This window comes from Sinocyclocheilus rhinocerous, unplaced genomic scaffold (genome assembly GCF_001515625.1).
Source record: "Sinocyclocheilus rhinocerous isolate Xijiao unplaced genomic scaffold, SAMN03320098_v1.1 scaffold1646, whole genome shotgun sequence".
NCBI lineage: Eukaryota > Metazoa > Chordata > Actinopteri > Cypriniformes > Cyprinidae > Sinocyclocheilus > Sinocyclocheilus rhinocerous.
The window spans coordinates 140,559-165,162 of record NW_015644630.1 but is presented as its reverse complement, the minus strand read 5'-3'; the positions used below and the strand labels follow the sequence as shown (position 1 = coordinate 165,162).

The 24,604-nt window shown below is 39.7% G+C and overlaps 1 protein-coding gene across 1 annotated transcript in view; it reads left to right on the top strand.

The window, feature by feature from the left end:
* The window catches only part of LOC107758571 (neurexin-1a-like), a 171,783-nt gene that overhangs the window by 24,334 nt on the left and 122,845 nt on the right, over window positions 1-24,604 (top strand). The window contains exons 3-5 of the mRNA XM_016576342.1: window positions 1,838-1,867; window positions 17,986-18,287; window positions 24,545-24,568. Of these exons, the coding sequence (XP_016431828.1) occupies window positions 1,838-1,867; window positions 17,986-18,287; window positions 24,545-24,568 (356 nt within the window). The remainder of the gene's footprint in view (window positions 1-1,837; window positions 1,868-17,985; window positions 18,288-24,544; window positions 24,569-24,604) is intronic.

The window sequence follows — 24,604 nt, the reverse complement described above, 5'->3', positions numbered from 1 at the left end:
TGCACTAATTTCAACAGCAACTCTAGTATGATGGACAGAGTTATTTATTTGCCTAGTCATGTCACAACATGATATTACATGACTCTTTTGTTCAAACTATTTGGTTCAAGGTCATAGGAAAAAAAATAATACTGGGATTTTTTGTGCTTTTTATGTTATAAAGATCTGAGGTTTTATTTTACTTTTCAAGAACTGAGAATTCATTCTGTAAGTTAGATCAATATCTACATCAATTAAAGAGCTGACGAATTGAACTGCTTGTCTGTGTATCTAGGATATATTCTAAAAAACACAGAATGTTGCTTATTATTTGAAATTCAAACTCTCCGTTAAATTATTAAAAAGCTTTTACATTACTATGATCAGACGAAAGGATTATAGGATTTTGGAGTCTCTCTCTCTCTCTCACACACACACACACACACACATCTCTTTGCTTTGCTAAAATAATTACTTCGATGCACTGCTCTGTGTTGTAATTCTAGATATCAAAAATTACATTATGTTCAACCTTTACTCTTGCAGTCATAGATTACCAGATTCTGCATTCATAAGAACCCTGTTGAGATGAGACTTGCCTTCTCCTGTGGAGAATAAACAATTTATCAAAAGAGAGAATCAAACAGAGAGAGCTGCTGGTAAATCAAACACTCTCGAACACACTGTGAACTACAGGATATTTTTGTTTCCAATGGCAGAGACACTTTGAGCACAAGGAGGAATCAGATAACTCATGTAGCCAGATCTTTGACTAAACATAAAATCTGACATACTGTAATTACACCACAATAATCAGCCTGGTCTCATGAAAGTATTTGTACAAAACATACATACATATTTGTATGTTTGTATGTAGTACATATGTTTGTATGTAGTACATCGGGGAAGTCGTGGCCTAATGGTTAGAGAGTCGGACTCGTAACCCAAAGGTTGCGAAGTAGGTAGAGAACCCACATGCAGTAGTTTATTGAAGGGGTAGTCCACAAACGTAATCCACAGGCAGGCAAAGGTCATACACAAACAGGCAATGCAAAACAACGACAGAGTAAGGGTCTGAGGCAAACAAGAGTAATCCAGAAAACCAAGACACAGGGGAACCAGGATACAAGTCTTAGAATTGCAGTAATGACACATACAAGACTTAGCAAAAAGTGAAATTGAGAACCGGGCTTATATAGGGTGAGCTAACCGTGCTAATTAGACAGATGCAAACAATGGGTCATGATGAGTCCGGGCCATGGGTTATGGGAAATGCAGTCCAGGATAGAGTGGCAAAGGTATGGGATGGAGTGCCCTCTGGTGGCTATCAAGGTCACTCCAGCTGGTGATCATGACAACATCACAAATAGAACAGGACATTATGAGAATTAAAAGAATTATGAGTGTTCATCCAGAATTGGTTCTCTCTGGATAATATACAAGTTCAGGGTCGCTTCTGGTAAACACTGCTTGGCAACTATAAACAGTTCATAGTTAGATGTGATTATTCTGATTAGTACAAAAAAATAGCGTTGGTGTCTTTTCACATATTTTTGCAACCACATTTTTGAAAAGCATTCAGCCACTCAAGGTCATACCATGGATAAGGGAGTCCTGCATCACAGCCTTCATAAGAACACCCGCTACTTGGAGTAAAACACTATAACGCTCAATCTCGCGTGGATTTTTATAAAATTCTATTTGTGTATCTCTGTAAAATTGTGACTACATATATTTGAGACAAAAGAAAATTAATGCTTTTCTTTTTTTAATCACACCCTCAAGCATTGTTGATTACATGGTCCCAGTTTATTCAGGCCCGTATTCTTTGCTGACTGTGCTTTTATTTTCCTTTAAGGTCTGGCACACCTGATGATGGGCGACCAAGGTATGGCCCCTATTTCTTTTCCACTCCTTTCCTTTCTTGTCCTCTCAAGACCTACTTAATGAATTAATTGTTGGGCTGTTTCTGGTCACTGGGGTTATTCATGATTTGGACATTAAGATTCTGACAGACTGTATTTATTCACCAGTAGCAGAGCATGTCCCCTTTTGATCTAGAGTTACAGATCCTCTGAATGTGCTATTATAAGATGTTATTCTACTCCAGCAGAAGTTCCAGGATCTGTACAATGGTGCCCTATCCAGACCCACCCCACCACATCTACCACTATCTATGTTTCCATCCAAAGTTGTGAATGTAACTTAAGTGCAAAATTGGAATATCGCATAAAACATTTGCATCCAGCGAAACTAAGAGAACAAAATCATCACTTCCTGAACTGGCACCAAATATCACTAAGAAAAAGTAATTTGCTGCAGTTGGAGAAACCATTTTGGGTCTTGTTTTTGTATTTAATAAATACTTACTTGCGCCTCAGAGCGCGCAGATGAAACGCATTAAACGCAGTCATGTTTTATCTTGCTTTCAGAGGCAGATGCCTGTTGTTTGGGAGCACAGTCGTGTGAGACAGTTCTGAGAGGTTATTATACTGAACCTCTTTGACAACAGACTTTAGCTCAGGCATTTCAGAATGTTTTCTTATCAGATTAAAAATGTATCTTAGTTGAGCGCATCATTTTTTAATGCACATTTTTAGAATTTATGCGCATCTTGATGTTTCTATTCAGCGTTTTTTTATTTATTTATGCGATATCCCAAAATCAGCACACAATTAGGTGGATGGAAACATAGGTTTTCATACATGGGTTTCATTTTAGATGGACAAAAACACACCAACAATTATTTGCTGAAGAAAAAAAAAACCTTGTAATTCATATTACAAATCACACATTACAACTTTTAATGCAAATTTCTCATCTGAATGGCCGTTTATTTTCCATAAAGGGTAAATATTTTTATTTGTTTATTGAAATGGGTAAGATGTAACATCTAATTTTCGAGGGAGTCCTAGAAACACAAAAATTACATAACCATACAAACAAAATAACCTTACATAACATACACTGCAAATACACAAATTCACATACAAATAGCTGGCTTGTCCTCTCCCTCAAAATAGCTTTTAAGGTTGGAAAATATCTAAGAAATAGCTGTACACAATTACATGGACACTGGAAAAGACCTGTTTTTATTCACTTCATTTAGTTTTTATATTCTTGCATGTCAGTATTTGTGTGTGTATCATGTCTGTGAACACGTCAGGTGAGATGGAGTTAGTGTAAACATATTAATGACAAATAATTATTGCAATATGTTCATGTACTACAATGGATTATAAGTTACAAATAGAGCTTCTCAAGCAAACATTTTTTTCAATGGTGGCACATTTGTCTTTCAGTATGCCTGTCATATGAGGAGTGAGAATTGAGAGTGGAAATTTTGCCTTTGATTTGTGTCCTAATGTGACATAGGTATTAGATTAGATAAAATGATTTGATTGCTGTTGTAAACCTTTATCGAAAATAAATGTAAAACTATTAAAATATTTTAATTTGGCATATGCCTTTAGCAGGCAGGTAGGATATGGAATATTCATACTAAAAGGCTCAGAAGGATATGCTGCCCTCCTGAGCTATGTCATGGTAACTCAGAGGCAGAAACAGAAGATGGGATTATAGAAAGATAATGGTAAGGACAGGAATGCAGATGAGTGAACAGGTAAGCACAATGAAACCCAGAATGCACAGAATGCAACTAAAGGTAACTTTTACTTTCAGATGGAGAAACAATGATACAGATAATCACAGGGAAGTAAGTCCACAGGTAAGGCTGGCCACACACTAGACGATTTTCAAATCGTAAAAATTTTTTAAAACCATGGGAGACCACAGACATGAAGACAGTTCAACCGATTTTTAGCCTTATAATCCTCTGAACGCACACACTAGATGATTCGACCAGACCACAAGACCACACACTTGTTGATTGTCGGAACGATTTCACAGTGACACATGCTCTCACAGACACTCGCGAGATCAAACGTGACTAGAGAAGAAAAACAAATCGAGGACAATCAACGTTGTCAGCTGGCTCTCCTGGCGCGCATTCTGTTTTACAGTGAAAAACAAAGTATAAAAAAAGAATATGGGTGATGTTCTCTGTTACATGTCATGTTTGTGGCTGCCAAGTTTCAGCTATAGAAGCACGCAACATCCGGTAGGTGACACTTGCTCGCTCTCATTGGCTATCGCGGGTATCACGTCAGAGGCAGCCTGATCAAGAGTTGTAAATATCAAACATGTTTGATATTTACGATTTGAGTTCGGGGATGCTCCATCTCGATCGGGAGCAGATAAATAATCGTAATGACACCACACAATAGAGGATTTTTTGGACAACATTTTTTTGTGACAAGCCGCGAATCGGGCCACACCCCCCGATCGTTCAGGGGATGCAAATCAGGCTTAAAATCAGCTAATGTGCGGCCAGCCTAACGTGAGAGAGTCTGTACAGTCTTTATGTGAACACTGACGAGACCACACAAACACCTGTGACGATGGCAAGGTTTAAATGGAGTGCTTGATGAGATGTTGATTGACAACAGGTGTGGCTGATCAGTCTGGAGCAGACTGATGGAGGGAGGAGCCAGGGTGGAGCCCTGATGTTGTTTCTTTGTGGTTCCATATGAAAAAAATCTAGGTGGCACCAGGAGAGGTTAAGACAAGGAGCTAAAGGGGCAGAGAGACAGAGTGACACCGCTGGACCAAGGCAGAGCTGCAGGATCAAGGGATCGTGGAGGAGCCGGGGGCTCGATAGTTCAAGGTGGAGCTGGTGTGAATGAGGAGCCCAGTGGAGCTTAAGGAGTTGAGGACTTAGGCGCAGAGCCAGGGAGCTGAATGGAGCAGAGGAGAAGCAGGAGCCGAGGAGCTGGACAGAATCTTGGAAGCTTGGAAAGGCCTCTAATGGCTGAGATGAGGGAGCATGGGATGGGACATCTAACCAGCTGGACAGGATTGGCAGAGGAGAAAGAGGTTTGGTTGTTTGGCAAAGTCTAACAAAAGCTTCTCACCTGCCTGTTTTGGGGCAGACATGGCCAGCGGGCTTTGGCTCTGGGACAGACATAGTGTCAGGCTCTGGCTCCGTGATGGATATGTTGATAAGTGGTGACAAACTAGAGAGGATTTTTGAGAAGTAGTAGAACTTGATGAGGACCAGTGACACCAGAAAGATAGGAGGAGGCTGGGAGGGCTGTGGTTGAATGGTGATAACCACTTCACCGTCAGTAAAGGATAAGCCACTCATCCATGGTGCATAGTCCAAATACTGTCAGGATGCAGGTGGTCTTTCCTACTGGCATCGTTTGAGCTAGAGCACTCCAAAAACACACCTTGAGAGTTCTATCATTCCTGGACACCCAGGGGCAAATCTCAAGGAACACCTCCATATAGTCTTACAGGGGATGGCCATCTTGGTGGATGAAGAGCAGGGCATTATCGAGGTGACATAGGAAAACCCTGCTGAGTTCATGTTGGGTCAGGTCTTCTGTGATGAACTCAGAAGCTGGGTTTATTGAATGATAATGGTAAACTGGAATACAGGTGAACACAGTGAATCACAGAATGCACATAACTGAGAGTAACAGTCCTTTCAGATGGAGAAACAACAATAAGTGACGTGACATGTGGCCAAGTATGGTTACCCATACTAGGAATTAGTGCTCTGCATTTAACCCATCCTTAGTGCACACACACACCGTGAACACACACCCGGAGCAGCGGGCAGCCATTTATGCTGCGGCGCCCGGGGAACAGTTGGGGGTTCGGTGCCTTGCTCAAGGGCACCTCAGTCGTGGTATTGAAGGTGGTAGAGAGCGCTGTACATTCACTCCCCCCACCTACAATTCCTGCCGAAATTAAACCTTTGGGTTACGAGTCCGACACTCTAACCATTAGGCCACGACTTCCCCCTTATAACAATACAATAGAGACAATGGCTACGTTTACATGCACAAATTTTGGTTCAATCGGACTGAATTCATTCCGATTGATGAATCTGAATGTAGTGTTTACATGAATGCTAAATAAAGTGATCGGTTTGATGTGTGCGTTTCGGTTTCTTTATTTGCTCCACTTCCAGTTGCCGAGTGAAAGGAGAGTTTTATAATGACAGGACACGCATATACACAAGACTTTATTCAAAAGGAAGAGCCGTTCGTTCCGTGCGTCATATGTCATTATGCTATTTCTGCATCATTGCACATGCGCAGTCTTTTCAGTTTCGGGGTTCAATCCAATCGAGTGTTTACATGCACTCTCAATCGTATTAGAAAAGGAATAAACCACCCCCTTCAATCCGATCGAAATTTCATTCCAATCGAGCTCAATCGGATCGATTAAGGTGTTTACATGAAGTCTTTTCAGTCCGATTGAGCCGTCAACCCGATTACAAACGGATTATTTGGTTGCATGTAAACGTAGCCAATCACAGGAGGCAACAACATTGATGACAATCACAGGTAAGAAAATCCACAGGTAGGTAACATGGGAGAGTCTGTATAGCATTTGTGTGAAAATCAATGAGATAAACAACTGTGGTGATGGCAGCATTTAAAATAGAGTGCTTGATGAGGTGCTTATTGGCAACATGTGCGGGTGATTAGTGTGGGGAGCGTGAGCAGGTCTGTGAGAGTGACAGTGACTACGTTTACATGGACATCAGTAATCTAATTATTTACCTTTTCAGCTTTTTGTTCAAAATGTTGTTTATTTCTTTATTTTTTATTTATGAAACTTATCCACATTCAAGTGTTTAAAAAAAGAATGCATGAAGCTAGAATAAAATGTTTTTGTTTGCAAGCAGATACCCTGTTCTTTCTTTTGGTGTTTTGTATGTTCAGATATTTATATAACAAAATATATAAAAATTAATACCTAAATAGGGACATAGTAGTATACTTAAAGTATGATGTAAAGTTCATTTAAAGAAAACTTACGAGTATACTTGCAGTATAAAACTACTAAACTAGTAGTTTACTAAGACTACTTCAAAGTGTACTAAAAATGCTACTAAGTATTTAATTAGAAAACTATCAGTATACCTAGTTCACTTTTAGTATAGTTGCAGTACAAGCTAAAAATATTGTTGTAAACTAGTTGTGTACTTAAAGTTTACTACTGTTATACTTAAAGTATACTTTTATATACTAGAAAGTGGGCCAATTTAGTCCCAAGGAGTATTGAAATAGTACACTTACAAGTATACTACTAGTACACTGATATTTGTATACTTGCTACATAAAGTATACTTAAAAATATACTTGAACTTTACTTAAGTATACTTAATAAAATAAACTTGAAGTATACTACTTTTTGGTAAGGGATGTACAGTTTTGGGTGTTTCATTTTTTATTTTATGAAAGCTTCAAGTGCAGTTAATTATTTGAACGCGCATACAGACGATGGCAGTGTTGAAGCACTTTTATTTGCCATCAAATGGTTGAGCACTGCCGTGTGTGTATCCTGTCGCAAAATGCGGCGAAAAGTCCTACACGACGGTAATAATGTGATTAAGGTGTTTACATTAATAATGATTAACTAATACTGTATACATATCGTTGTCCACTGTTAGTTTATATTCACTGATGCATGAACTAATGGAGGAGATAATGATATTCAGTAGAAAGTCGTGCTAGTTTATGTTTTAAATAGTCTCTGTTGATGGTCATTTTTGCCTTTGAACTGTGAGCCTGAATTGGAAATCAGAAGCTAAATGATTAATACATGAAAAGTTACAATTGAATTTTAAGTCCAAGCTATGTGATTATTGGTATTAGATACCAACATTGTCTGACTGTCTCAATGTTGGGAAAGGATAGTTATTTCCCACTGACAGGCTTTGTTTGTGAGAGAGAGAGATTGACTACCTTAATAATAATAATAATAATAATAATAATATTTTTTATTTATGTAGCGCCTTTCCAATGCTCAAGGACGATTTACAGTAAGGATACATTTAGAAAAGGAAAGCATCAATATAATAAAGAAAAATGACAAACACTAGTACAAGTGAAAAATTAGATTGAAACACAATGAGAACACAGGACACAAAATGCGAATGATAACATTCAGAAAACAGAGAGATGTAGGACATGACTTACAAATAATAACATTCAAAGAACAGGTGAGTTTTAAGTAGTGATTTAAATTCAGAAATATTATTGACATAACGGAGAGATCAGTGGAGAGAATTCCATAGTTCGGGTGCAGCAACGCTGAATGATCTAGTAGTAGGAGCAGGATCAAGACGACAGGTTGACGAATTAGCTCACCAAAAAATTTATTCAGAAACAGAAGATGGATTAGTCAGAGAAAAGTCAGACAGGGACTGACCAGAGAGATTGGGCACAAAGCTGAACTTCGTAGCCTCATTAGAGAAACACTGGTGGACAGCATCTGTCTTCTCCAGTAAATACTTCATGAGGGAACAGCAAAATTTATCCAAAGCTAAAGCATCATGAGATGGAGGATAGTGAGCTTATTTACTGTGTTAAATAATGCTTTTGGCCTATTAAATGATTTTTCTGATTGTAGCTGAGACAAAACTAGATCAAGCCAAGTTCAGAGCAGATTTATATGTATTAAGTTGTACAAGGAAAGCTAAATAATGAATAGTAAGGCTGGTTTTCCTGTAAAGATGCTCGAACCGTCTACCAGTAGCCTTTAGGATTCTAAGCTCAAGAGTGTACCAGGGAGAAGTGTGGGTGGAATGGACAGTTCCGGTCTTAATAGGAGCATGCTCCTGCAAGATCTCAGAAAGGGTAGAATGATATTTAGATAATATCATTGAGGAAGAATAGATACCAAAGACCTCGGAAAGATCAGAGGAAACAATGGAAGTAAAAAGTAATATAATATCAGTTTTAAGATTGTGATAGAATATGATAGTCTTAGGACATTTTGTATGCACAGGCAAGCTTAAGCTAAAGTCAATAAGTTTATGATCAGAAATACCAGTGTCAGAAGAAGAGATGGAAGAGATATCAGCCCCTGATGTACAAATCAGATCAAGGATATAGCTATGCTTATGAGTAGAAAAATTAACATGTTGAGTCAAATTGAAACAGTCAAAAACTGACAATAATTGATTAGAGTTAGAGCAAACAGCATGAACATGAATATTAAAGTCACCAAGCAGGAAAACAGGAGATGACAAAGCCTTAGGAGGATGGTAAAGTAGAATAATTATGAGAGAGTGAGGAGAAAAATATCAAGTTTGTTGTCAATAATAATTTCATTGAGGTAAAGAGCTTTGTTCAAGATAGATCGACAGTTTAAAAGTGCAAAACGACAATGTGAGGCATTTAAATGAGACAATGAGGTAAGTTGCTGATCACTACCAATGAGAAAGATCAGAGAGTGCTGCATAGTGTTGCTGGGAGGCGATGAGATAGACTTGAATGACTTCCTATAATTAGACCAGATGCATGGAAGAGCATTAGGGCTTGGAGCGAAGAATACTCATAAAAACTTGTGGTGAGTGATGTATATAACATGGACAATGGAGAATTCCAACATTATTCATATGTCACAGTATCAAGATGCTGATGGCAGTTCAAGGTTCTTTGTTGAGATGGTAGATATTGAATATTGCACTACAGATGTGAGACAAGTAAAAAGAAAAGAAAAAAGGCGAAAAACTGTTGCCCGCAGCATATTTGGACTGAGCAAGTAATGCCAATCAATAGCAAAAATCACGTCACATCACCAAAACAGCTAACTAAATGGGAGACAACACAACCAGATAGCAAGCAGTAGACAAACAGCGCAACTGGTAGAGGGAGCGGTAACTCACCCATCTGATGAACCGAATATGGTGGAAGATGTAACAGGGCAGAGAGCTTGCAGCAGCCTAATGGCAGAACTTACAGGTAGCGAAGTTTGCTAGTGTAAGCAGTCAAGTCCAGAGAATCAACAATGAGAAATAGTAATCCAGTTAGAAATTCGAAAAAATATTCCAAATGATTCCAGACAGACCGACGAGAAACACACAAAACATGTACAATCAAACAAACAATCCAGGTACGAAGTGGCAGCCAGACGCACACAGCGTTCTCAACCTGGAAGTGAACAGGGAATCCTGAGGCTTTGACCAATGGTAATCTTACTCATTCTCTGCTTGGATGCTGGGGCCCCTCGTCTAGGGGACCCAAAGCACACAAACAATTGATCAGTTATACACCATAGAGCAGCTCTGTGGACATAAGCATCCAATGCCCTAACTTGACATAGCAGATTTAGTTTTCCTGGTCCAATGTCAGGAAACGGGGAGATCAAAAGTCCTGCAGCACTATCGATCACACCACATTAGTGGGCACCATAGGGATATACCATGGTCTGGGATGTAGAATGGCTTTGACCATACCAGGTGGAAACTCTACGCATGATAGGGCAACCGACAGGGTCTGAAGGTCTTCTATTCTCTTAAGAGATGATATTGCCAGAGAAAACACTTTTTTTTTCACATGAAGCCACTAGGGATGTTCATTTTGATTATTTTTCCTGACAACTGATGCTTGCTAACCAATCAACCATTAAATGACAAGATTAGAATGTTAGAATGAAATGTCCCCCCCCCCCAGGGTTTTTGTTTTACATGTGCAAATAGCAGCATAAACAACAGAACATGATGTCTTACTCTTACCTGTACAACCAAACTTGCAGGAGTATTTTGTTTTCAATGTTAGCTTATAAGGACAAGTGATTGCACCGGTGCATCATACACAACATATCAGTTCAAGCATTGCTAACTTGACATCGCAGCTTGTTCATCATCAAACTAAAATGCAGTCAGCCAAACACAGAAGTTACACTGCCTAATTTTATAATTTTATAGCTCTTTATGTTTTTCATTCTTGTTCTGTTTTCAGGATTGGAAATAAATCCACGTTCTGTATAAACATATAGCCTAGGCTATATGTTTATAGTGTTCATAATGTTAGTGTTACTATTATGTTCTGTTTTTGTTTAATTTTCATTGTGTTCAGTTCCTGTTTTGTTCCTGCGTGCCACAAAGGCCACAGTTCAGGCAAATGGTAGGACAATGGCCAGTCTGGTGGTGCTTGAGCACTGACGGAGATCATCAACGCAGACAGGACTGCCTTCCTCGACTCCCCAGTCTACCACTCTGGGCTGTTCGGACCCACTGTTGATGGTTTCGTAAAACATTTTACTGCAGCTCAGAAGTCGTCGCAGAACACGTGCCACTTCCTGTCTGAGCGCTCCAGCTCAGCAGCTGTTTCAAGTCGCCAGAAGGCTTCACCGACTAAACAGCCTGGAAAAGCCTGCCCCATTGCCTGCTCAGCCTCAGTCCAAGCCAAAGCCTGTGCTCGGACAGTGCCCTTAGCCTACCAAGTGCTACCCCTTTCTTAAGCGCCAGGGCCCCCTCCCCAAAGTGACATTGGACCCTGAGCTGCAGAAACCGTCCTGATCTGTCAGGACAGAAGAGGAGAGGGTTATGTCCTGCTGAGGCTGGACTTTCATCAAAGAAGTCTTGCGTTTGCCTTCTGATCCCCCATTCAGCTCTGAGTGTTGGAGGCTTGGTCACACTGTCAACGCTGGGCCCATCCCTCTCACTTTGTACATGCCCAAGCAAACTAGTCAAGTCAAGTCACCTTTATTTGTATAGCGCTTTATACAATACTGGTTGTGTCAAAGCAGCTTTACAGTGTTAAACAGGAAAATGGATTGTCAATAATGCAAGAACACAAAAACAGAGCCATTTTTCCAGTTAAAAATGACTACTGCTGCAATAGCGGACCCACTGGCTATAAAGAGCACTTCTCCTCTTCACAAAATCTCGGTGATCAGTTCCCTGCCTCCGTGCAGCAACCTGATGCCTGAACAACTCAGACCCCTTGCCGCCTGGCTTCAGGCTTGGGAAGCCATCCTGGGCGTGTCAAGTTGGGTTCTGCAAACTATAAAATGAGGCTACATGTTTCAATTCACTCGCAGACCTCCCCGCTTCAAAAGTGTGGTCCAAACTTTGATTCAGGAAAACGATGCTCACGTTCTCCACTCGGAAGTTCAGTGTCTGCTGGCGAAGGGAGCTGTCAAAATGGTCCCACTAGAGAACAACGAGTCAAGCTTTTACAGCTGTTATTTTCTCGTCCCAAAGAAAGATGATGGGCTCAGGCCCACCCTCGATCCCAGGCTCCTGAATCGTGCCTTAATGAGGTGGCCATTCAGGATATTGACTTTAAGATCCTTGTGCAGGTTTGCCCAGGGGACTGGTTATCAATAGATCTGAAAGATGCTTACTTTCATATCCAAATAGCCCTCCATCACAGACCATTCTTGAGATTCGCGTTGGAGGGGGTGACTTACCAGCCTGCTGTCCTTCCATTTGGACTGTCCCTGGCTCCTCTCTCCCCTCTGAAGCAAACGGGAATCTGCATCATAAATTACCTCGACGACTTGCTAGTTTTAGCCCGGTCAGAACATGAGCTCTGTGCTCACAGGTCGCTGCTCCTCAGCCACCTGAGCTTCTTGAGCTCAGAATCAACTCAACCAAGAGTTGTTTGTCTCCCAGCAGGCGAGTCGCTGTTCTGGGGACAGTTATTCAATTTCCAAAAGTGCATTCATCTTTGCCATGTTACATTCATTTAGTTGACTAGTGCTATACGCTGTATTAACAAAAACATTAATGGCATAAATAAAAACACTTACACTGACAAGCTACGCAATATTGCGTTCATAATCGAATGCGACTCATCTGCGATTATGAACGCGATATTGCAGTGATCTACGGCTCTGTGTATTAAGAGCTGCTCCATCTGAAAGCACGTGATGGAGATTTACTATTAATCACAGAACCGGCTTTACTGACGAGATGCGCATGACAATCACATGCGATTTATCGTGCAGCCCTAAGTTTGTTTGTTGATCACAAAGTACAAAGTAGATGAGGAAAACTAGGATGCCGGGTGTATTCAAAGCGCCGCCATTATTGTCTACAGTGCGTGGAATGGTGCGCTGTGAATGGTTGAGCGGATGTAACGCATTCTGCAGAGAAGGGAGACTGGCGTTTGTCGCGGTTTGGAAAGAAAGAGAGAAAACATGACCGAATAATTCGGCGGATATCGCATTTTGCATAAAATAAAAAATTGACTTTTCAATACCGACCAGATACAATACTGATTTTTGCGGAAACTCTTTTTTTTTTTTTTTAAATGGCTTTTATCGCGTTTTGGAACCAAACTCTTCATATATATATATATATATATACATACAGATGCTTCTGATATCAACGTGCTCACAGATCTTTTTTTTTAGTGATCAGATACCTGTACCACAGATGAATCCTGCTGACTTTCACTTGAGTCTCTTCAAACTGTTTTCCTCTGAGAGCGCTGCGCTGTACCAACATCAGATGTTAAACTACAAATATGGTAAAATAAGCTTTCTTTTAAAAAAAAAAAAATTATTTTCTTTTCTTGAATCCATGGAAAGAAGCAACACTTTGGAAATACCAGGCATGATTTACTTGTTGAACACGATCTGTTTTCAGGAATGATACAAAGTCTGTTCACATCTCTGTGCTTAAATCTTTGACCTTCATAATGCATATTTTGAATATACTGTGCTGTAAATAAGATACAAATAATCAAATACCCCATTATTTTAATCTCCTCACCTTCTTTCTTACCTGCTTCACAGTCACAGTCACAGTGATGAACCATTAGGTCTCTCAGGTGTGAATCACATAAATACTCATGGTCATTGTCACTCCCTCGCATACCGCCTTTGTGACACAAAACATGTCTTACAAAAGTTAGATCAATATATTGTATTGTTTTTTTTTTGTGAATGATTGAGCAGGATGATTTCACATCATTTTGTAGCAAAAATTCTAGTCTACCACATCCAGTTCTCAAAAGTCTTTTGAAAAAAAAATTCTAAATGTGTTTTATGTATTTTTTATGTATGTGCCTTATTTTAGTGACCTAAAAAATACTTTTTTTACTAAACACGCATAAATGTTTTTTTTTTTCAAAAGTACAAACTTGTACATACATGCTGCTCACATATTATTGTAACCTAGTTTGTGCTGAATACAGTGTTTAATATATTCAATATATTTAGAAACTGAAAAAAGTACAAATGTCAGGGTATGTCAGTTCTTCTCCAGGGCCCCAAAACCCCCTCAGACCCCGGAGGGTTAAGACTTGCAAGTGCTCTCATTGAGAGCTTACCGTTTGGAGTTTGGGGCAAATTACTGTAAGGTTGTCCTCAAACCCAAGTTAGTTTATGTACCTGAAGTGCTCTCTACTCAGTTCAGAGCACAGGTCATCACCCTGTTAGCTCTTACCTATGATGAGCAGGGATCTAACTTACTTTTCCCGGTCTGGGCCCTCAGGATTTATGTGGAGTTCTAAAGGGCTGCCAGTTAGAAAACAGAAATTATCCCAAGGGATAGTTGATGTGATAGCCCTGGCTTATGCCTCCGTGGGCTCTGAGTGCCCCATTGGAGTGAGGGCCCACTCCACTAGGGGGATGGCCTCCTCCTGGACTTGGTTCAGTGGAGGCTGGTCGTCGCCTTCTACCTTTGCTAGGTTTTATAACCTGTACATCCCTGCTCTTCAGGCATGGAACTTGTCTGCTTAATTGTCTTCCCACGCTAGTAAGTGGTCTAGACTGTCTTGAATGAATGCTCCAGCCGGTGGCCCAATCATCAATAATTAGTCTATGTTTCTTAGGGCCTCCATGGTGGCGCCCTAGGGCTAGGCACACAGGACGGCTTCCGTTCTGCGCTTATAGCATGACACTATGGTATATTGTTCCCCAAGTGTGATAGATGGAATGTGAGAGACTGTTTCGATGGGGAACGCTTCGGTTACTAACTTAACCCTAGTTCCCCGAAATAACGAGAACGAGCGTTGCATTGTTTTTTTTGTTTTTTTATTTCTCTCAATAAAACAATTTTGACGGATGTGTGTAGCTAGTTTCTTTAAATTGCTTTTTTAAAACTGTTTAACTGATAGTATTAATTGGTTAAAATTCTTACTGTCAGTTAACAGTTAACATAATAATTATGGTCATCCCTAGAAGCCACATATTCATTTGAAAATGCATTGCCAATGGTAAAACATTCCATTGACGGTGTATCATATTAATAAAGTATTTTCTTGAAATAAATACTTACATAATAATTTAATTGTTTGCAATTTTGAGGTAAGTGTGTTTTTAGGGTAAGATCAAATTCTCTTCCTCCTTTATGAGATTAGCCTGCTTCCTCTTCTTGGCTGGGTTACGTTTCTCCATGTCGTAAACTCTAGGGACAAGGCTTCTAAACCAGGGTGTTTTTAGAGGTGTGATTTTTATATGACGATTCATTCGTCATTCATACGATGGGATTGGCGGTATATGAATGTTTCATGAACTACACATGAACCCTGTTGTAAGTTGATTTGTGTGCTCAGATAAATGAGGGCCAAGCAGATAAGCTTGCCCTGAGACCACAGAAGGATCTGATGTGCCAGTTTGTAAAGTGGGTGCAACCACAAACCTCCCTGATGATTTATGTAAAAGACCACCAATGTGTTGTCTGTGCGGACAAGCACATGATGGTCCCTCAGGTCTGGGAGGAAGTGTATCAAAACTAGAAAGACAGCCATCATCTCCAGGCAGTTTATGTGCCTTGAAAGATGATGCCCCAATCATCTTTTGTGCTGTTACTTTGACCAAGAACAAGAACTAGCACAAGAATGCTTGCATAATTACGTTGATGCCTACTTCAACAAAACATTTTTCAAATTCAGCAGGGATGGTTTCAGTGGTTTGCTGTCATCTAAACACACCAGCATTTTCTGAATGAATGTGATGATACTCCAAATTGAAAGCATAGATAAGGCCAAACAACAATACAAATGCCTCAGCCAACCTGGGAAGATCCCTCAAAACAATGTTCCCCTCAAGTACAACGAAGACTTTCTCAGCACTGAAGGGGTCTGTCCCAGATGTCAGGAGAGCAACAGTAGTGTCGCAGATATCTGGCTCCTCTTCTTGCTGCAAAATGTAATCAATGCAATTATCAGGAGAGTTTCAGAACCAAGGTCACAAGTCATATACTATATGCTTATTGTTTCTCCCTTCTTTTTTTCTGCATCACTCACATGGCAATATGTACAGTATACTGAAGGTTAGGTAAGTAAGGTACGGAGGTGGTAGTAATCTCTTTTCCTATCAATACTGGCTGTGACATAAATCTTTTCAAATGTAGCATTCACTTAACATTCATATTCTATAAAAGCTACAGTACCATGAGGCTGCAACAGTTTATGGATGACTTCTATCCTTATAGAAGATATCCATGTCAGAAATCCTAACAGTGCTGTGAATTTGTCCCCTTTACTTCATAGGTTGTTTCCATTCATCAAAAGGAACAAATGATTACAACCACTAATAACCCTTTAATGTGCACACATTTAGGTTTGTTTATATGTTTGTATTATTTGATATTAAGAGGGCTTGCATCGAAGGTCTTGAAGAACTCCAAATCATTCTCACGTAGGTACACAGGAAGTGCACGAAGGGACAAAGTGCGTCTCATGTTGACATCATGTTCCTCCTGGATTAACAAATCAAAAGTAATAATTTTTGTAGACATATTTTGACACTTGTTCTCTGCAGTCAGTACAGGAAACTAATCAAACAAAGGATATGTTGTGTAACTCTAGTAATAATACTAGAACATTAGAATACTTGAAACATTAGCTGTACATGAGGTTACACTTACCCACAGATAACTAAGCTAACTGACTGTCAACGGTGCATAAAAAAAGAAAACGCTTTACTTAGCAAGTGACAGCACTTGTAACAAAAAGCAGGACCAAACACTTTTTAGAATCAGCAGGCATCGAGTTCCACATTTGCTGTGCACAAAAAAATGTAAATTCACTGTTCATGAATATCATGAGGCTCAAAAAGGCTGCATTATTTTTAAGCATTCAACTACCAGTTGTATTTCAGCATAAATCGTACCCAGATGTCAATGCAGATGCCACACCACTTGCCCTCCACTTGAGCCTACAAAAAAGAATAAGAACACAAATAGAAGCTTAATACATTGTTTGTTTGACATTTATCACAAACATAATCAGTCATACATGCTCATTTAATATCAGGTAGCCTACCTACGTTGTGAAAGCTGTAAATATGTTGTCATGCCGTCATTAACTTTACGTCTTCACTAACCATAGGCTAATTTATACTGCTCATTTACTAATTTCACACTGCAATGCTCATATGTAAAATGATGAAGAATTAACTGCATGCCTTCCACAAATCAGGATGACTCCCTCCAAAAAGGCACTGAACAATAAAAAGGTCACGTTTCACGGCTAACTTTAGTAAAAGAACCAAGCTGCTGTATTTTTTTCAGACAATGCTGTGACCCGAAAAATACACCACGCGGTTGTCATGCTCACTACATTTACTTTAACGCTAACACCTGCTAATCTATAGTCAAGGTGTAAAGAATATAAACTAAAAGCTAACGTTATATTACGTTAATCTCTCCATGGATACCTCGATAATCGAAACATTAGGTGTACATGAGGTTGCACTTTTCCAACAGATAACTAAGCTAGCTAACTGTCAACGGTACATAAAAAAGAAAACAATTTACTTACCAAGTGACAGCGCTTATAACAAAAAGCAGGACCAAACTTGTGAAAATTATCGGTTGACTCGCTGATGAGGTTTGCAGGTACATGCAAAAATCATCAAATGTTCATATCCATTTTGCATGCGAATCTTTCATGCCCGCTGATTTTTTTGAAAGCCTGCAACGACGTTGATGACGTCAGACGCTACGTACGACTGGATACTCATAAATTATTATTTAACAGGCAATGTTTACTCAAGTAATTATATTCCATTAAAATTATAACCTCGTTACTCGTTAATAGAACGCAAAATTTATTGTTGTGTTAACTAAATGCCAAGTTTTAAGTACTATATTGATGTTGTTTATAAGTTAATAGAACTGTTAGGGCTTACAGTGTTGTCAGGTTTTTAACTTGTCTTTTTCTTCTTTGTTTTCAGAAATGGACGAATATGTGGCGACATTCAAAGGTTTAGAATACTTCTGCTATGACCTTTCTCTGAGCCCGATCCAAAGCAGCAGCGATGAAATCACGCTGTCATTCAAAACACTGCAGAGAAATGGACTGATGCTGCACACTGGAAAATCTGCTGACTATGTCAACCTGGCACTGAAAAACGGAGCAGTGTCTCTCGTCATAAATTTGGGTTCTGGGGCGTTTGAAGCTCTGGTGGAGCAAGTCAATGGGAAATTTAATGACAATCAATGGCATGATGTGAAAGTAGCAAGGAATTTGCGTCAGGTAATAGAGCTACAGGAGCTAAGGCTGCACCAAACATAAAGAGTAATGATTCTGTCAATATAGCATTACGTAAAGTGAAATTATCACTTTATAATATGGTATTAACATTACCATAGAAATAATTCCTAAGAGCCAAAAGTACCTCTTTTAAGCAGGGTCATGTTTACATACCTAACAAAAACTCATTTATACTTGATTTGTATCTCTTGAAATGGCTTCTAAAAAGCATGATTGTCTGCAGGCATGTATGCTAGGTATTAGAGCAGGGTTAACTCTGCGCTTGGAGAGCAACCTTCTTGCCATCTTCAGTTCCAGCCTTGCTACTGTAAATGCCTTTCATTTTCAAGTAATCCTGAACCACTAGCTGGTGGCTTTTATTAAAATTGGAGCTCAACCTTCCAGGACAGTGGCTCTCAAGGAGCAGGGTTGGCTACCCCTGTAAAACCAAACAGTTTATTTATTGACAAATCGCTTATTTATAGTTAACTCTGCACAATAAATAGGACAAGAAATGAAGGAATACTTTTGCCTATGCATTTAACAACACCTTGACTCCAGGCCTACCACAACAATTTCAGCCACTGTTCACTGGAGACATTCCAAAACCTAAACTTGCTTGCTTAGACAGCATTTTTATGCATCATATCTGCACTCCAAATTGGAAACCAAAAATCTAAGGCACCTTTATAACAACCCCAGAACGGACTGTGACAAGCACAGTACATCCAATATTTGCTGTGTTTTTTTTGTTTTTAGATCAAGTCATTATCTTAGCAACATGCCAACATCGAACATTAACCATAAATTAGGCGGGGGTTCTTGTGCACTTCACACAAGGAGCAATATTGGTGTGGGATGTGTGAGTAACTTTTAACAGAGATGCCTACAATGTCTATATAAAGTGTGCACACCCCTGTTAAAATTGTAGCTTTTTCAGATGTAAAAAAAATTATCTATTTAAAAATCATGTCACATCTTTTGAAGAATGTTTTAAAATGGCCTAAAAAAAAAAAACAAACAAAAAAACATGAACACTGACACAGAAGCTAGGATAGGTGTGGTATGTGTTGGGTATGTGTCATTATTACATTATTATTATTACTATTGTTATTACATCATTATTATTATTATTAATTTTATTATTATTGATATTACTGTTGCCGTCATCACAAGGTATTATTGTTATCATCACCATCTTTATTATTATTATTATTATTATTATTATTATTATTATGCATGCTAGTACTGTGACAGTGTCTGGTTGTGGTGCCCTGGACTGGCCACTTGAGGGCGCTCTTCCTGTTTCTTTGTTACATATTTTAAACTCTGTTTCCCATAGTCCTTTGCTTTGTCGTTCTGTTCTGATCATGATCACCTGTTACCCATCGATTCGCTACAGGAGGCCTTTGTACACTTAATTTACTCATTTCATCACTACTTATACCATGCTCTCACTGTCTGTCTTTGCTGCAGTATTGTTTGAGGTTACGTTGTGTTTTCTGTTCCCTGTGTTTTGAAGTTACCTTTTGTCTAGTTTTTGTTCTGTTCTGATTATTTGTTACTTTAATAAACTACTGTACCTGGATCTACTTTGTTTTCTCCTGGCATTCCGTGACAGAATACTGCAGCCAGTACAAGACCCAGCAGTTTGTTTGGCCTTTGCTTTTTTTTGGGACTATGGACATGCGGATTGCCCCTCCTGCCACAGAGAAGGAGCGAGTGGCTCGACACCGGGCTCTGATGACTCGGAGGCAGCACGGAAGGGAGGTTGGAGGTTTTGCCCAGACTTTTTGGACGTTTTCAAGTATCTCCATGGTCGAAGTCAGTGGGCAATACCAGTCCAATCAGAACCCTTCCGCAGGGATTTTCCCACCACCTGTACCCTTCAGACTCCCACTAAGCGGCGGAGGGCGAGAAGGAGGACAGTAGAGTCCACTCCAGAGCCCGCTCCAGTCCGGGAGCTCACAGAGTCCACTCCAGAGCCCGCTCCATTCCGGGAGCTCACAGAGTTCACTCCTGAGCCCGCTCCAGTCCAGGAGCCCACAGAGCTCATTAAGGAACTCACTCCAATTGGGGGGCCCCCTGAGTCCGCTCCTGAGCCCGCTCTCTGTCCCACCAGTGTTGCCTGGCAGGATTCCGACTCTGCTCTGGTTGCCCGCCTGGGTTCCTGTTTGGCAGGAGCCTCACTGGCTCATTCCTCCGGCTCCATCCTGGCTATCTGCTGGGGTTACCGTGTGGTTGGGGCCTTGCTGGTTCATCCTGCCTGCCCCGCCTTGGCCTTTCACCCTGCCGGTTCTGTGCTCATGCCCTGGTCTATCTCTGTCCCCTGGCCCCCTTCCATTGTATGGTCCTGGCCCGCCGTCCCTCCCCCTGGTCCGCCTCAGTTCCACCTCCCTCCTGAACTTTTGTGTGTTCTGGTGGAGCGTCTGGTATCCGCTCCGTAGAGGGGGGGTAATGTCACAGTGTCTGGTTGTGGTGCCCTGGACTGGCCACTTGAGGGCGCTCTTCCTGTTTCTTTGTTACATGTTTTGAACTCTGTTTCCCATAGTCCTTTGCTTTGTCGTTCTGTTCTGATCATGATCACCTGTTGATAATTTACTCATTTCATCACTACTTATACCATGCTCTCACTGTCTGTCTTTGCTGCAGTATTGTTTGGGGTTACGTTGTGTTTTCTGTTCCCTGTGTTTTGAAGTTACCTTTTGTCTAGTTTTTGTTCTGTTCTGATTATTTGTTACTTTAATAAACTACTGTACTTGGATCTACTTTGTTTTCTCCTGACATTCCGTGACAAGTACTACTTAAATACTACTACTATTATTCAGATTGTAAAAAAAAAAAATCTAGAAGATGATATAGTCTTATTTAAAAAGACTGGCTGCTGTTGTTAAAATCAAAGTGTTTCAATACAGTATTCGTTGAAATGAATGCATTTTCCTTTTTTCCCCCTTAAAAAAGTTTATATTTGTTTGTTACATGAATTTTGTTGATTTCAGTATTACATTAAATGTGGAAAAAGATCTGACATGATTTTACTTGGGTTCACTTAAAAGTTTCAATTTTATAAGTGGTGTAGACTTTTTATACCCATTTTATGTAATGCATTCCAAATCAATCATTTGTGAGGTGCAATTGGGTTTAAATTACCTGGCTATTCAGATAGTACAGACAGAGCACAAAGTTTTGGAACAGGACCATGATGTCCATTTTTTATTGTAAAATGAGTATCAACTAAATATCAAAGATAAAGCCAGATTTACTAAACAGGGCAAATTAGCACAAGACTGAAATCCCATAAAAGCGTTGATGGGAGTGGAAAGTTCTGTGGGTGAATTAATAAGCAAATTAAAGAACACAGACACAGTAAGCTCATATCCATAATGACCAACACAATCTACCAAGAGCAGTACAACAACTATTTGCAGGCATGTCAACCACAAAATGAGTTGACGTGTTTTTTGTTGGGGTGTTACATAATGGTGCAAATGCCAGTAAACTGACTACTGCAAACCTTAGTAAATCACCTTGCATTATTCTTTTAAACACTCTCCTCCCATAAAATTTTGTGCCTGAAAGGGAAACTCCTACGAATGCATATGCAATTGTCACGATAGTAGGTCTCATCTTTGTTTTCTCCGGACTCCATTTCCCATAACCCCTGCCTAGGAACTCATTATCACACCACACCTGTTTCCCATCTGTGACACTATAAAGGTTGCACTCATCCACACACACACATTGCTGATTATTGTTAGCCTGTTATCTTGTCTAGTTTCTGCCTTGCCTTCGTGTTTTGTTCTTGGGCTGTTTATTAGTGATGCAAAGTCCGATTCATTTCCGCGAACCGGTTCTTTTATTTCTTTTCTAACAACTCAGTGCAATGTTGTATCAATGAAAAAGTCAAATAAGTTATTTGCACACACATATTGAAACATTCAAAAAATAAAGTTATTTGTGTGAAAGCATATTGATGATTATTGCCATATAATTCACTTAAGTTAATGGTGTTTGTGGTCACAGTTTCATTCGCGGATCCTTTATGTCAGATACGACTGACTGACTAATATTGACTAGCCTACAACTTAGATAAGATTCCTAAAAGTTTCACACCTACAGCACACATTACTGACATTGATGCACAAACGCGGATATGTTCTACATGTCTACACTATAAAGAATGAATAAACCAGTCTTATAAACTCCTTGATTTCGCTTAAGCAACTTTAAATATAAAATGCATGCACAATAAACTATTGTAAAATTTATTTACATCACTCGACAGAAAGGTTTTTGCAGGTTTTAATAAAATGTAAATTAATAACAGTCATAATCATATTTCCAGTACGCTTCTCAGGCTTGCACAGTATCGTCAACTCACTCGTTAGAATCTTCGGTAATCCTCGGCAAACTTCACCACGGCTCATTCGGTTCTTGTTGAGTCCTCGGTAATCCATGGCAAACTTCGACAGTTGGTTGAACCGGCTCATTCGGTTCTTTTTGAGTTGGACGTGCTACATCGGTTGTGCGTCCTGCGTCATCAACTAAAGTTCGATTCAGTTCGATTTGTGAACTGGCTCAACCGGTTACTTCCTGAGAACCGGCTCAAAAGAAGGATTCGATCAATAACCGAACATCACTACTGTTTACCTGGTTTCTGATCGTTTACTGCCTGTTCTGTGGATTACTCTTTTGGATTACCTTGGATGTATTGTTTTGCTGGTGTTTTGACCCTGCCTGTCCGATCACACTTTTAATAAAGCCTTGCAGATGGATCCTCAACTCTGTTGTTACGCCTCTGACGTTACAGAATAATCAGCCATACCCGGATCCAGCAGCTTTATTGGGTGTTTACAGTCCAACCAACATGGAATCAGCAGCAGTGGAGATCATGCGCCTTCGTCAAAGTGATCGGTCAATTGAGGACTATGTTACTGACTTCATTGAATTGGCAAACATGATTTCAATGGACATTTTATGTTGAATGATATTTTTCTGTGGAGGGCTTTCTGAACTGCTCCGCTCCCTCATGCCACTTCATGAACCTAACTGGACTTTGGAACATTACATTGACATTGCACTGCAAATGAGTGGTTCGTCTTTCACTGTCGGGGCTGTTGAGGAGGAACGTGGCACCATTCCAGAGACTTGTCATAAAATGGCTGCCAACACAAGGACTTATCGAAAAATGGCTACCAATCTAGAACCTGTCTACAAAATGGCCGCCATTCCAGAGTCTTGTCACGTCACAGCTGATCTTCCTGAGTCTGCTTCTGTAACATCCGAGGTGTGACAACAGAGTTGAGGATCCATCTGCAAGGCTTTATTAAAAGCGTGGTCGGACAGGCAGGGGCAAAACAATATATCCAAGGTAATCCAAAAGAATAATCCACAGAACAGGCAGTAAACGATCACAAACCAGGTAAACAGTCCAAGAACAAAACATGAAGACAAGGCAGAAACTAGACAACATAACAGGCTAACAATAATCAGCAATATGTGTGTGGATGAGTGCAACATTTATAGTGTCACTGATGGGAAACAGGTGTGGTGTGAAAATGAGTTCCTAGGCAGGGGTTATGGGAAGTGGAGTCCGGAGAAAACAAATCGTGACAGCAATAAGGTCAGATGCAAAAATAAATATCCACACATTTTAAGCCAATTTTTTTACTGCGTGCCTTTAGTATCTCCTGACAGTAGTCTTTTTTATGCCAAAAGAGGGTTTGTGCTGGCACAAACTGTTAGTCAATCTGGCCCATGGTCAGTGAATAGTATACATAATGAAAATGAATGACACTTCATTATAATAAAGCAATAATCCACGAGAGGCATTGTTTATGGTTACCAAGCAACTATTGATCTAGAATCAATTTCATCAATATAATCTATAATCAGTTGTCAAATTTTTGAAGAGAATCTGATGTGTTTGGATGTCACTCTTATGAGCTATTTTGATGTCAGTCATGTAGCTACTGTATAGGAATAGGTGAGTCACTATTTTTCAGAGTCAAATACTAGTATTAATGCATCACATACAGTATAAGCATATCAATTATTTTGTTTGTTTTTACGCAGTTACTAATATGTTTTGTAAAACTAACATTGCTCATGGAATGTGTCATGCTACTAACCAACTGTTTCTTTAATGTTTAACAAACTATGTACTAACCTTGGTAATCATCATATCTTTATTTTGTTTGAGTAACATACGTTATTCTATTCACACTTTTTAATTTCCTTTCTCCTCCTTTTCCACAAAGCACTCAGGCATTGGACATGCTATGGTAAACAAACTACATTGTTCGGCAGATATTATTCTA